Source organism: Polypterus senegalus, chromosome 13 (genome assembly GCF_016835505.1).
Source record: "Polypterus senegalus isolate Bchr_013 chromosome 13, ASM1683550v1, whole genome shotgun sequence".
Lineage (NCBI taxonomy): Eukaryota > Metazoa > Chordata > Cladistia > Polypteriformes > Polypteridae > Polypterus > Polypterus senegalus.
Genome location: NC_053166.1, coordinates 148,070,803 through 148,085,819, shown reverse-complemented (window position 1 = coordinate 148,085,819; position 15,017 = coordinate 148,070,803). Strand labels below are relative to the sequence as shown.

General features: G+C 41.4%; 1 protein-coding gene across 14 annotated transcripts in view; it reads left to right on the top strand.

Moving 5' to 3' along the window:
- Window positions 1-15,017, top strand: part of rbfox1 (RNA binding fox-1 homolog 1) — a 2,577,027-nt gene that overhangs the window by 1,406,721 nt on the left and 1,155,289 nt on the right. The window contains exon 1 of one of the 14 annotated variants that reach the window (XM_039775124.1): window positions 3,443-3,529. The exons of the other annotated variants lie outside the window; for them this stretch is intronic. Coding sequence (XP_039631058.1) covers window positions 3,497-3,529 — 33 coding nt within the window. The 5' untranslated portion in view covers window positions 3,443-3,496. Of the gene's footprint in view, window positions 1-3,442; window positions 3,530-15,017 lie in introns of those variants that run through there. 14 annotated transcript variants of the gene reach the window in all.

Below are 15,017 nucleotides of genomic sequence, written 5' to 3'. Positions count from 1 at the left end.
GGCACTATATAATGAATAGGTAGATAGATATGAAAGGCACTATATGATAGATAGATAGATAGATAGATAGATAGATAGATAGATAGATAGATAGATAGATAGATAGATATGAAAGGCACTATATAATGAATAGATAGATAGATATGAAAGGCACTATATAATGAATAGATAGATAGATAGATAGATAGATAGATAGATAGATAGATAGATAGATAGATAGATAGATAGATAGATAGATAGATAGATAGATAGATAGATAGATAGATAGGTCAGTTTCTCCCCCAGACAAACAGGACACAGTGCACTTGATTTCCAGCAGGGTCACGGGTCATAAGCATAGAAGCTCAACCCTGTCGGGGCCCGTGGCCACCACCAGGGGGAGCATGGACATATGTGGGAACTAATTTGTCAGCACTTCTGCCACACCCAGAGGTTTTGCTGGAAGAAGCTCATTGGGCACCTCCAGTCCTCCCGTGTGCCCTTTAAAAGGGAGCCAGTCATCAGAAGTCATCAGCCAGAGTTGGGAGGAAGAGGGCAAAGCCTGTGTGGAGGACTGAAGGGGCGGCAAAGGGACTGTGTTGGTGCTTTGCTGTTCTGTGGGGAGCAGAGGAAAGTGCTCTCCAGCTGTAAATATAAGTGTGTGTTTTGTGCTGAACTCGAGTCCTGCCTGTCTGTGTCGGGGTTAGGGTGGCTGTACACACCTGGGCATCACAATATATATATTTTTTACGCACACACATACTCATGCACTTTATATACACTGATAGTAACTAAAGCTTGCATTCTGCTGGCTATTTAGTTTTTCTCCTAGAATGGGTACCACAGTTATCATGGTTGCACATATCAGAAAAGAGAAGTTTCCAGAATACTAATGGCGTACTTATGACCTGGAGTGATCATTTGACACCCCCTTGCAGGAGCCAGTCAGACATGTGTGTCCTACCCCAGTCAGACAGCAGTCAGGATTAATAAACACCAGGACCAGGAGATAAGAGAAAGGATCGTTGTCTTGAAAATAGTAAAGGTCAGAAGCCAAAAAACATTGTCTTCAGTGACACCGAAGCCCAAAATGCTAAACCAACTCTCAGTCAAAAGGAACTCTCAAAGATGTGTCTCTCTGAAAGAGATTCACTAGCTAAAGTCTTTGTTTTTTTAACATAATATGCCCAAACCTGGACAGTGAGCTGGGGGTGCTGCCCTCCTACACAGGCAGAGTAATGAGACGAGACCAGCAACGGGCTTGGTGACCACAAACAAGTATGGTGTCAACTAGAATACAAAACTAAATAGAAAAGCGCAGCAGGAAAACATCATGCAGTTAGACCAATACAAATGTAATGAGAAAGTCAAAATGCACAAATAAATAAAAAGTGGAAAATAAAATTCTGCATGAGGCCAAACCCATAAAGTCATGAAAATGTGAATTAATAAAGAAGAACGTGAGACAAGCGGAAATGGCAACAGTTCTGGAAATGTGATGAATTGAAACTACAGACACTGATGGGAAATCCAAAGGGGAGTAAAAGATGTTATAATGCATCAGGACAATAAAATAATAGAAAATAATTTCACAATTTAACACGATTATTTGGCGTATACAGTATTTAAGGAAGCAGCCAAGTGAGGCCCTATGAGGCATTTGTTTCTCACGCTCCACACTCTGATGTCCTTCTTCTCTTGTGCTGTTTGTCCGTCTCGGCCGTCCCCTTCTTTTTATCTGTCCTGGTCACATCTGGTTTGTTCTCTTCACTCAAGACAGTAGTGGACACCTTGGTATGGAATCTTCAGTTTCTTGGCCGTCTGTCATACGGAGGGAGTAGCCTTCGTTCTGCACAGTAACAGTAGGCTGACATGTTTTCTTGTGAAAGCGGCTTCACTTTGGTCATTTGTGAACTTTAGGAAGGTCAGCTCCTTGGAAACTCAAATGAACAGAATAAGAGGGTGCTACTTTAATCACAAAGGTTTCTCTAATAACCAATTAGCACGGAAAAGGACTAATTAAGGATAAGCTGAGGGAGTTGACCGTTAGGACACTGGCTGCTGAAAATGGGGCCATATGTGCAAAATTAATTTAAAAATGTGGCATTTCAAGCAATGATAGCCATTAGCAACACTAGTAATGCCTTGGCTGTGTTTATAAATCAGTTTCATGTTTTCTTGATTAGAAAGGTATCCATTTTTTATCATAAGCTAGCTGTCCCCTGAGGTTCCGCCCGCGTAGTAGTGAAACAGGACAAACTTTAAAAATAAAAACAAATGTAATAATTTGTATTGAGAATAATTTATATTAATAGCTTTTGTATCTGAGGGCCTCTTGATATACAATATTTTTGTTTTTGCTATCGGGGCAAGAATGTAGCTGTGATCTCTTTGGTAAAAATGCAAAAAGTTGGCAAGGTATCGCTGGACAAGCGAAAGGTAGGTACACTCCAACGTCAAACGATGTCATTGTATCTGATCGTGTTCAGCTCTGACGGGAGAGTGTCCCCCGTATGGGGAGAAAAGCACGTGGCTGTGATATCTCTACCAATGAGCACCTACCCTCTAAAACACACGTAGCTCCGATCTCTCTCTCAAAAACATCAAACGTCACTCCTTAACAATTTGTAGATGATAATGTCTGCTGAACAAACAGGTATCACTAGCTAAGCAGAGGCAAGGTGCACTCCAACATGTCACGAGTGGTAGAGCGACTCAAAGGGAGGCTGGCAAGTGAATGAGAAAGAACCCCGCCCCCATCCCCTCGGACCGCAGCCTCTGTCTCGGATTAGCATGAATATATCACTCCTGCAAGCGAACTATGATTCTTAGTGCGACGAGAGAAGCCGCAAAATCAACCGGAATGTTCGAGCAAATTCTGGAAAACAGCCCAGAGTAAATCCGTTAAGTAGCTCTCTCATTCGCTAGCTAAGAGGAGGTAAGGTACACACCCTGAGGTTGGTGCGTGAGTGAGGATGACCCTGCTCCCCTCACCTCAGCCTGCTGCGTGTTTCTCGGATTCGCACAAATAAATCAATATGGCTAGTGAACTATGATACTTAGTGTGATGAGAGAAGTCGCAAAATCAACCGAAATGTTCAAGCAAATTATAGAACGGATCTAAATCCATTAAGTAGTTCTCTTGTAAAAGCGAACAGACAGACAGACGTTGGACTTTAGATATATAATAGCTGTGGAAGCCCGTGCTGTAAAATGCCCGCGGTCCTAGAAACCTTTGATCACTCAATCACTTTGCTTATGTATTAGCGGCAAAGCGAGTTTCTCTCTCCTCGGATATTTCATTTTGCCGATGTGCTTGCCTCCGTTGTCTATCAGTGGCTAAGCAAGTTTCTCTCTCCTCAGATATTTCGTTTTGCCGATGTACTTGTCTCCAATGTCTATCACCAGCTAAGCGAGTTTCTCTTTTCTCTGCAGTTTCGTTTTGCTGATGTGCTCATCTCCGCTGTTTATCGGCAGCTAAGCGAGTTTCACTTTCCTCGGAGGTTTCGTTTTGCCGATGTGCTTGTCTCCGTTATCAATCAGCGGCAAAGTGAGTTTCTCTTTCCTCTGCAGTTTTGTTTTGCCGATGTGCTCACCTCACTTGTGTATTAGCAGCTAAGCGAGTTTCTCTCTCCTCGGAGATTTCGTTTTGCCGATGTGCTTGCCTCTGTTGTCTTTCAGCGGCTAAGCGAGTTTCTCTTTTCTCTGCAGTTTTGTTTTGCCGATGTGCTCATCTCCACTGTTTATCAGCAGCTAAGTGAGTTTCTCTTTCCTTGGAGGTATCATTTTGCTGATGTACTCGCCTTCGTTGTCTATCAGCATCTAAGCGAGTTTCTCTTTCCTCAGCTGTTTTGTTTTACCAATGTAGATAGATAGATAGATAGATAGATAGATAGATAGATAGATAGATAGATAGATAGATAGATAGATAGATAGATAGATAGATAGATAGATAGATAGAGTCATACACAGAGCTGCTGGAATGGCTGCCACTCGTGGTGGTGCCTGCTTGTTTTTTGATGTGCTCGCCTCACTGGTGTATTAGCGGCTAAGCGAGTTTCTCTTTTCTTGGCGGTTTCACTTTGGGACGGAGACTCTTTCTTTCAGCTTCAAGCTGTAGCCTCGCACTTCCGGGCTGGACAGACAGACAGACACACACTTCCATGTGTAGACGTGTATATATGAGACATAGAGATCTAAACATTTCTGGGTGGTCCCTGACTTTTGACTGGTGCTGGGCACTGAGTGGGGGTGGGGGGTTGTGTTAGGACAGACTCAACATTTCAGCTATGGCAGTAAAGCCAGGCACTGAACACGTCACATCTTTTATCACAATAATTAGGCCAGGCCTCCCTGGGGACTCGTTATGTGAAAATATATGGAAGTGGCTGATTGTGTTTTGACTCATCTCTTTAATTGTTCATTTACTGTTCAGCTTCTCTCTTTTCACTCGTAGACACTTTGTTATAACTTCTAATTTATAATTAGTAAGTGATTGGTATGGAAAAAAGTGGGATGTGGAAGGTTGAATGAAGGCTTGTAATGGGCAGGTGGCCTTTCTTCCTCTGCCAGTGAGACCTTAAACAAATCCAGCCATGGCACACCCACCCCCCTGGGACCCTCAAAACAGTTTGGGCTGTGTACGCAGGCGTTTTGAACCTCATGTTGCCTGAAGAAGGGGTCTAAGTTGTCTCGAAAGCTTCCATATTGTAATCGTATTACTTGGCCAATATAAGGTGTCATTTTGCTTGACTTCTCACTGACCCTCACAAACAGAAGAGAAACTTGTCTATCCGATGACGTGTGTTTTATGCACTAAAACAGAATGGGAAAAAAGAAAAACAAAATGGCAAAGACTGCAGCCAAACACACTACACCTATTCACCTTTTCAGGACCCGTGGATCTCACAAACAAGAAGATTTGCTCGTCTGTCTGATATCTCATGTTTTACATATCATAACAGAATGAAAAAAGAAACAAAGAGCCGAGATCGTTCCTGAACCCGCCGCAGCTGTTAATACTTCCTGTGGTACTGGCTCGCTATTGGCTGTCGACAAAAGGCTGGTGCTGGAAAAATCAACGTTCAGTCGGTAAAGTAGGCAAGGACTGCAGTTTTCAGTTGCACAATTTGACATGGCGCAGAGAGGAGATCTGCGACTGCAGTTGGCAAATCTGACATAGCCCACCACACAAAAGTCACATGACATTGATTACAGAGGAGTAGCTCTCACTGCTGGAGTCTCTACCGGGCCACCCTGTCATGTGCTTTTTTTTCTAATATACAACTACAACAACATTTATATCTATAGCACAGAATGGAGCTCCAAATGGTTTACAAAATGTCAAAGAAATAGCCACGAGAAAAGAAAAGCAAGCTAAATTAGGAGGAGGATGAGAGGTTAGAAACATCCACTGATACCCACCACACGACGGAAATTAGAATAATCATGAAAAAATAAAAAAAATAAATCAATACACACTTACCTAACATAGATATATAATTGGTAGGAAAGCAGAGTCAAATACTGTACATCAGTGGTCTCCAACTCTCGTCCTGGAGGGCCGCAGTAGCTGCAGGTTTTCATTCTAACCCTTTTCTTAATTGGTGACCAGTTTTTACTGCTAATTAACTCCTTTTACATTCCTTCGAATTGACTTGTTTTTTAAGATTTGTTCCCCTGAATTTCTTCATCGTTCCTCTAAATCGCTTCATTTCTTTCCTTAAATTGCAGCCAAACAGAAATGAAATGTGACTTGAGGGAGCCGACAGAAGACCAATTCAGTCAGGGCCTCGAACCCCAACCAGTTACTTCATTAGGCTCTGATTATTGTCGTTCATTAAACCCGTTCTTTAATTCCATGGCTCGTGGCTGCTCTTATTGTGTAATAGTAGACATTTCTAAAATTGTGGATTTTCTTTTTTCTAAGAGCACTGGTCAAATGTTTTGTGGACCTGAGCAGATCAGTACTCCTGAGACCTTCACATTTGTTTATGCTCAGATATTGTGTGATGGTCACAGTTTGCTGGTCACATTTTGGCTCATTTTTATCTCATTATTGGTTTCCTGCTAAATAAGAACAAAGAAACAATTAAAGGCACTAAGTCTTCAAGAGCAAGTCAATTAAATTTAATTACCAAAAGAAGGAAAAGGAGGTCACTTTGAATAAAAAAAACAAAATCTGCAAGGGTTCCAAGGCCAAAAGTCCTCCCAGCCCACACTTGGCATTCTGCTGAAAGTAGAAGTCCTTAGGTTATTCCTCATTGCTTTCAGGCTTCATTCCAGGGGATTCTCTGCTCAAGGTCTTCTGGACAGTTGGGGAACCCTCCTTCATTCAAGCATCACAGGTGGTGCTTGCTCAGTGCTAATTGTGGAAATAACCCACCTTGACACAGAAAAATATTTAGGGCAGCCTCCCCATGTACTCAGAGTGTGACTGGAAAAGAAAGGTAAATGCAGAGTTGTCACAGATATAAGACCAAAACAGAATGGATTGGCAAAAGGAATATGGCGGTCTTTTGAAAGTCAGACGGGGAAGTGACGTCATCTGGACAGGAACTGGAAGTGATGTCATCGAGGTCTGGAAACTGAAAGTGATGTCATCGGGCCTGGAACCAGTAGTGACATCATCGGGGTCTGGAAACTGGAAGTGACATCATCAGGCCTGGGACCAGAAATTACATCATTGGGTCTGGGAAAAAAACACAGGTGACATCATCGGCCCTTGAACCGGAATTGACATCATCAGATCCGGAAAAAATCTAAAGGTGATGTCATCGGGCCTTGAAACCCGGAAGTGATGTTATCAAGTCCAGGAGGAATTTCCTGTGTTTGGTCTGCAGGGACAAAAGAGAAGGGATTAGTGCACTCTGCCATCCCCTGGTTTGGCATGGAACTGCCTTTTTTTGCACCCTTTAGTGTCCTCCCATGTGCACATATGTGACATTGTACAGGGCATGTGTGGTCACAGGAATTGAATCAAAGGGGCACTAATGTCCATTTGCAGCTGCTTTCAGCAAAGGCCCAGCTGTGTCCTTTGGCCTTGAATGTGACACTTGCATCTGGTGGACACTGTAGTTGGGAAATTAAGGGAAGTGCTGGACGGGCCTTATTTTCCTAATTTGCAGTTACTCGAGTGCTTTATGACTCCATGCAGTATGGACGCCTGCCAGGATGGCCCAAGGGCACAACTGGACAATCCAATCCACGGGCCTTGGGTTCAACATGTACCATTTAGACGCTCATTATTTCATGAAAGTGGCACTGGGGTGAGCCGCTTGCTGTCGGCTTGGCCTTTTTTGGATCTTCTTCAAGGATGCCCTAGGAGTTGTGCAGCAGAATTAATTATCCACAGCCAGTTAGTCGCCACAGAATTTTAATTAACCAATCAAGTGTTGGACTTGCCCAATAAATCCCATTTAAAGTCTGTAACAATTGGTTTCTTGGAATATTGGTCAGGTCGGTAATGAATAAGGGGGGCTGCTATTTATATAATTATACAGTACCTGATTAAAGATCCTGGCAGTGACAGAAAGCTACAGAGACGGCCCAAATCACACCACCAAAATTAATAAGATCCTCATTATCACAGATGAAAAATGTCTGACACCTGATTGGTTGGAACTGCCCACCCTGAGGCCGAGCTGGATGTGCAGAACCCCCTCTCCCCAAAGGCCACCTTGCTTGCAGGTGGAGGTGAGGTGAAGGTTTAGCTGGCACAAGACGTAAAATGAAATTGACAAGGGCTATCTGTATCTTTCTCATGCATGGCAGGAATTGAATTTTAAAGTAATTGTTGACAGCATTAGCGGCAGGAGAGGGGGGTTAGGTGAGAATATTAAGGAGCAGGCGGCACTGCAGTTAACCCTGGGGTTGCTTGTCGTTGAAGCCGAGGGCGCTATTTTCTAGGACTGACTGTTTAATTCTATTTAATGGGCACGTGATGAGTCCTCTATGAATAGAGTGGCTGTCTGTGATGCCCCGACTGATAGACGCTTACATGGCATGGGCAATGCTTTGTGACTTTCCAGAAAGTGTCTCAAAAAACTGGCAAGTGCTGCATTGTTATTTTTAATGCATGTAAAATGATCTTTGTTATAAAAATAGGACCAAGTGTAAAATCCATGCACTGTAGGTGGAAGGCTGGCAGTACTGCTGCCTACTTGATGGTTTATTTATTTATTTATCTTTTGAAGTCTTTGTCTTTAGTGCGTGTGTGGGTGGGTTGGTGGGAGTGTGAAGGATAGTTGAATTGTTCCTTTTCTTGGTATTTGCATGAAGTTATGCAAAAAAAAAGACATCTTCTTTGAGTGTTTCTTTATTTGTAATAACATGCAAGAACAACTCTACTATAAAGAACCTTTCCATAGTGCCATATCCAACTTAAAAAAAGATAAGTGTCTGCGTGTCTGATATCTGTATGTCCGTATGGTCACTATGTCTCAGTCATTCCAACAGAGAGCACCTCACAAACATTTGTAGTAATAAAATATATTGCATGTGCCATTCCAACAGATGGTGCATCACAAACATTAACACTGCTTTTACCAATCACTACCAAATGGCATATAACAGACACCGATGCATTGCATTTTTCATTCCAACAGGTGGCACATCACTAACATTTGCAGAAATAAAATGCATTGCAGTTGTCATTTCCAAAGATGGCACCTCAAAAACTTGCCCCTGCTTTTATTAATCCTATACCAAATGACATATAAGAGACAAAATCATTGCATTTGTCATTCCAACAGATGGTGCATCACAAACATTTGTAGTAATGCTTTATATCACTACAAATTAATTGTGTTACAAAATACATTCCAACAGATGGTGAAGTGCAAAGTTTTCAACCTGTCTTAGACAGCTAGATCAGCTAGCACTAGTACACCCTTGTTGAATGAAACAAGTTAATTAAAAGGGAGGGGGGGTCAGTTATGGGACAGATTCTGGGCCCCCTGGAAGAAGTAGAGGAGGAGAGCATGAAAATCAAACTGACTGCCAGTATGAACAATACTGTACATCCTCTCTCTGACATACCAACACAGAGTACTTTCAGCTAACACATTATTCAGCAGAAGTGTGTCATGAAAAATGATTGGGGTTCCTATATGTCAACAGCAAAACATCTGCATAATGCCACACTGGGACTGGAACTGCCAAGGCAGATGTTTTCTTTCTTTTTAGTTTACTTTCTTTTAACTCATTCTGGTGTGTGTAGATGGGTAGATAGATAGATAGATAGATAGATAGATAGATAGATAGATAGATAGATAGATAGATAGATAGATAGATAGATAGATAGATAGATAGATAGATAGATATCTTGGCAGTAGAGCAGTGGAACCAAGTGCTACATCCAGATACTGGGAAGAGAAACAGAATAGAGGAGGGTTAGTAATTGTTTATAATTATATTATCTATCTATCTATTAAATAGTGCCTTTCATATCTATCTATCTATCTATCTATCTATCTATCTATCTATCTATCTATCATATAGTGCCTTTCATGTCTATCTATCTATCTATCTATCTATCTATCTATCTATCTATCTATCTATCTATCAATTATATAGTGCCTTTCACTATCTATCTATCTATCTATCTATCATATAGAGCCTCTCACATCTATCTATCTATCTATCTATCTATCTATCTATCTATCTATCTATCTATCTATCTATCTATCTATCTATCATATAGAGCCTCTCACATCTATCTATCTATCTATCTATCTATCTATCTATCTATCTATCTGTCTGTCTGTCTGTCTGTCTGTCTGTCTGTCTTTATCTGCTGATCCAGTGCTCTTTCCATTATGGCTTGTGTGATGTCATGAGTCTGTCATGTCATGACCGTCACTGGTGGGGATGCCTTTTGTCACAGTGACCATGCAGATTTGAAGGCACTGGTCAAATGAAGTCACATTTCTTTGAGATGGTGCTCTGGTCTGCTCCTCAGTTCATGATGTCTCTTTTTGTATCTTTGTTCTTTTTTTTTTTCTTTTTGTTTCATATAATAGTAATTTCAGCCTGCTATAAATATTCTCCATTTTTGCTGTGGAGAATTAATAAATGGCAGGAAAGAATGGAGGAAAGTGAGTTGGACTGTATTGCTTTCCGTCTTTATTTTTTAATCAAATTTCAATAAAGGGCTCCTTTTTTAATTTGAGCCGCGCTTTAGAATGTCAGATTAGAATTATCAGATGGCGATCTTCCTGGCCGTTTAGAGGATTACATTTTGTGCTCGGCAATCAGAACTTTAATCGTTTTCTCTGTAACTTGGAGAGCACACATTTCTGGCTGCTAACTTAATTCTAATAATGATCATATATATATATATATATATATATATATATATATATATATATATATATATATATATATATATATATATATAATTTTTTTTAACCCAAATCCAATTAGGTCAGCCTCCGCCAGTGTATGGCCTGACAAGGCATTACTCGTATCTGTTCAACTAAATTACATTTTCACAGCTTGGTCCCCAGACATAAAACAACATTGGATGACCTTTCGTAGCGAGAGAGTGTTCCTGATTTGTTACTTGCACAGCTACCATGTCGGAGGTGTTTCTTTGCACTTTTTTTATTTTCCTGATGTGTCTTACCAGGCTGCCAACCGTGAGGCCCACACGCTGCGGTGTTAACAGGGGTCAGGTGCCCCTCCAGTTCCGGTGAGAGTCCCGGCCGGCCCTTCCACCCACGAGGCCCTTAATAGATTTTCATTTGCAGTCTCCCTGTGCTGCTGCACTCATTTTTATCGATCACTTCGTCTGTTGATCAATCATGTGTGGCCTCCGTGATTCCCAGGGTGTCTGGAGACGTTTCTTGCCAGCTCTTTTTGGATGTCTTCATTTGCCACGTTACGTGGTGCCCATTTTTTTTTTCTTCCTGCTCTTTTTAGTCCACTTTTGCCCTCACCTTGAAGCCCACATGCATTCAGGTATTTCAAAGAAGAAGGAGTGGAACAGTCGTACGGTGTTGAGACCCCTACACTCTTGATACATTTCGCTATGTTACATCCTTGTGCTAAAACCATTTAAAATCATTTTTTTTTTTACCACATCAAGCCACACTCAATACCACAGGGTGACAAAGCAAAAACAGAATTTTGGAAATGTTTGCAAAAGTATTAAAAGTAAAACCCTGAAATCTCCCATTGAAACGAGTATTCAGACGCTGCCACACTCGAGTTTTGTCTCCCATTTTATTGATCACCACTGAGATGTTTCTACACCAGGGGTCCCCAACTCTGGTGCTGGAGGACCCCAATTGTTGCAAGTTTCATTCTAACCCTTTTCTTAATTGGTGAACAGTTTTTGCTGCTAATTAACTCCTTTTACATTCCTTTGAATTGACTTGTTTTTTAAGATTTGTTCCTCTGAATTTCTTCATCGTTCCTCTGAATCGCTTCATTTCTTTCCTTGAATGGCACCCAAACAGAAATGAAACGTGAAGTGAGTGAGACAACAGAAGACCACCTAAGTCAGGGCCTGAAACTTCAACCAGTTGCTTCATTTGGTGTGGAATCTTGTCGTTCATTAAACCCGTTCTTTTATTCCATGGCTTGTTGCTGCTCTCATTGTGCAATGGCAGACATTTCTGAAATTATTGAATTTCTGCTTTCTAAGATCTCTAGTCAAATGTTTTGTGGACCTGAGCAGATCAGCATTCCTGAGACCTTCACATTTCTTTATTTCCAGATGTTGTGTGATGGTCACAGTTTGCAGGTCGTGTTTTGGCTCATTTTGTATCTCCTGAATTTTTGGCAGCTAATAAAGGAGAAAGAAACATTTGAGGGGTCTGAGTCTTCAAGAGCAAGTCAATCCAAATTAATTCAAAAGAAGGAACAGCAGGTCACTAATTAAGAAAAGGGTTAGAATGAACACCTGAAGCCACTGCGGCCCTCCAGGACCAGAGTTTGAGACCACTGAATTAAAGGGTCTGAGTCTTCAAGAGCAAGTCAATTAAAATGAATTCCAAAGAAGTTAATTATTAGCAAAAACAGGTCACTAATTAAGAAAAGGGCTAGAATGAAAACCTGCAGCCACTGCAGCTCCCCAGGACTGGAGTTGGGGTCCCCTGCTTTACACCTTCTTTGAAGTCCACTTATGTGGTCAGTTCAGTTCACTTGTCCTGATTAGGAAAGTCACACACATGCCGGTCTACAGAAGATCCCACATTTGAGCAAAATACCCAAGCTATGAGGTGGCAGGAATTGTCTGCAGAGCTACGAGACAGGATGGTGCAGATCTGGGAAGGCTTCAGAACTTTTACTGGAGCCAAAAGTTGCCCCCATAATTCTTAAATGAACTATTTTTAGAGCTGTAGGGGGACAAGAGCCTTGGAAAGAAAGGTGATTCAGATCCCAATAGTCAATGTGGAGAGCCTGTGTGGAGATGAGAGAAACTTCCAGAAGGACACCCACCACTGCAGCTCACCACTTATCTGAGCTTTTATGACAGAGGAGTCAGACAGAAGCCTCTTCACAGTGAAGGACACAAGGAAGCCCTTTTGGAGTTTGCAGAAAGACACCTAAAGGGAGAAACAAGATTCTCCGGTCTGACCAAACCAAGATGTTCCTCCACCATGTGCTGCTCGTTACCTGTGCAGTACACTCCAGTAGTGAAGCATGGTGGTGTGTCACCATCCTGTGGTGCTCTTTGTCAGCAGCAGCAGGGTCTAGCAGGCAAGATGGGGCTACAGGAAATCAGAATGGAGCAAAGTGCAGAGACGACCTTAATGAAAACCTGCTAAGAGCGCTCAGGACCTCAGACTTCACCGTCCAACAGGACAAGTCACCCGAAGCACACGGCAAAGACAGCCCAGGTAGTGGCAACTCTGGAACAAAGTTTGTTCTCTCCATTCTCCATTCAAAATTATAGAGACAACTGTGGGAATGTCCTTGAGTGGCCCAAACCAGAGCCCAAACTTGAACTCCCAATCCAACATCTATGGTCTCCACCCATCCATCTCTACAGAGCTTGAGGGGATCTGCAGAGAAGAATGAAACAAATTCCCCAAATTCAGGTGTGCGTAGCTGAAGATTCCACGCCATAAGGGCTACCAAAGCGGCTTCAACTCACTGCAAAATAAATGGGGGGTCTGAATACCTGTGTCGATGGGATGTTTCAGGGATTTTTTTTTTTTATTTAATATTGAATCTTTTTGCAACTATTTCTAGAATCTTGTTTTCACTTTGTCATTCTAGGGCATTGAGTGTTGCTTGATGAGAGATGAAAATTAATTTAAACGATTTTAGCACAAGGCTGCAACATAACAAAGTGTGAAAAAGTGCAGGGGTCTGAATAAATTGTGAATCTGCTCAATATTCTGTATAGCTACTCAAAATCTGCCCTTCTTTAAATAATCTTTTATTATTACTATTATTGTTGTTGTTTTTTATTTTATTTTTTTTTGCTGACTGGCACTGCCAACCTTACCTGTGAAACAAGTCACGCTCTGGTTGCCGCTGTAAGTTTGAAAGACCTTTTCCAGACTGTTGGTCATCGCATATTGTGCTGCATGACACATCCGTGTTGCTTTGGAAGCACTACATGAATGATTCTATGACTTATTTTCTATAGTGCCTTTGCACAAGTCTGTTTACACGTATATGTCATACAGCTGTGGCACCAGCAGGTTACGCAACCTCCTCTGGGCCAGACAGCAAGTCAGAGGTAACCGCTGGTTGGACATCACTGGCGTAGCTGGGTGGGGCGGCACTTTTTTAGGGGCGGGGTGTTCTATCAAACAACGGAACCTGTCGAATGTGCGCCAAAGCTGTTGTCCGCACGCGCAGTAGGCTATACATGTATTCTAAAACAAGTCCGTGAATAAACAGATTAAAATGAATTAAAACCGACCCTATACTAAGATTATTATTTGTCATTTAAGACATTAGGAGCAAACGTATCCAATGCCTCAATCCAATGCCTTTTACGTTTAAATCTCACTTTTTTTGCCCAGTATTGTTGTGTTTGTATGCCGAACACGATTGGTTTCTGCAACGTTGGCAGATGGTGAGTACTACCATAAAAATCTTCTGTTCGTTTCGACGTTTTCACTTTGAGACGTGTAAATATGCACATGTGTAGCATATTTCGGCAAGGCAGCACAAATCAGAACCGCGGCACTTTTAAATAAAGTTTAGTGCTAGAACTTTAAAACTTTTTTTGACAGTTTCGTTTCATAGGGTTTCGGCAAGCTAATATGCGTTCTCGGTGTCAAAATGACAACATTTTTTAATGTCTGAAAACTGTTACAAATACATATGTTGCAATGTTTTATTCTACAAATGCCAGTCTTGACCAGTTCGCCAATTTACTCCGACCGAAGACTCTCTCCGTCGACTTATTCCGATCGAACCCTTCAATCTCATTATTAATATTTTATTATTCTCTCCAGTGTTGCCACTCTAACTTTTAGAAAAACTAAGACAATGTCACCAAATAAAAACAGAAAAGCATACACATGTTTAACATGGTATACAAGGAATTTTCTAATTAAGTACAACAGCAGCACATGTCTGCCAAATAAATCTAACTGTCAAAACAACGATATAGCATTCCTGATAAGCGGGAAATGTCAAATTGAAGCTGTGAGCAGAACATTAAACGGGACTCGTCCTCACTCATTTCAACAACTTTAACTTAAAATTTTTCTTTTTGTGCTTTTTCAATTTCACACAACATTATTTATGGCACTTTCCTTCTTTTCGTGGATTCCAAGTATAGCAGTTAATATTTTTATTTGCTATCAGCGCATGACTGACTGACGTTAAAGCATGCGCACTATGCAGGATGTGACGTCAAGTCACAGGTCACCAATCACAATCACCAAGTTAATTTGTTTATACACCGTCTAGTAATTAAATTTTAGAGATGCGCAGTTAATACGTTTTTGTTAAGATGTAGAAAACAATACATTTGTGTGCACAAGAAACTGTAGTTCAAGGATTGTGCTAAAAGGAACAAAAGATCGTGATGGAAAAACAGAAAAAAAACATAGAAACACAGA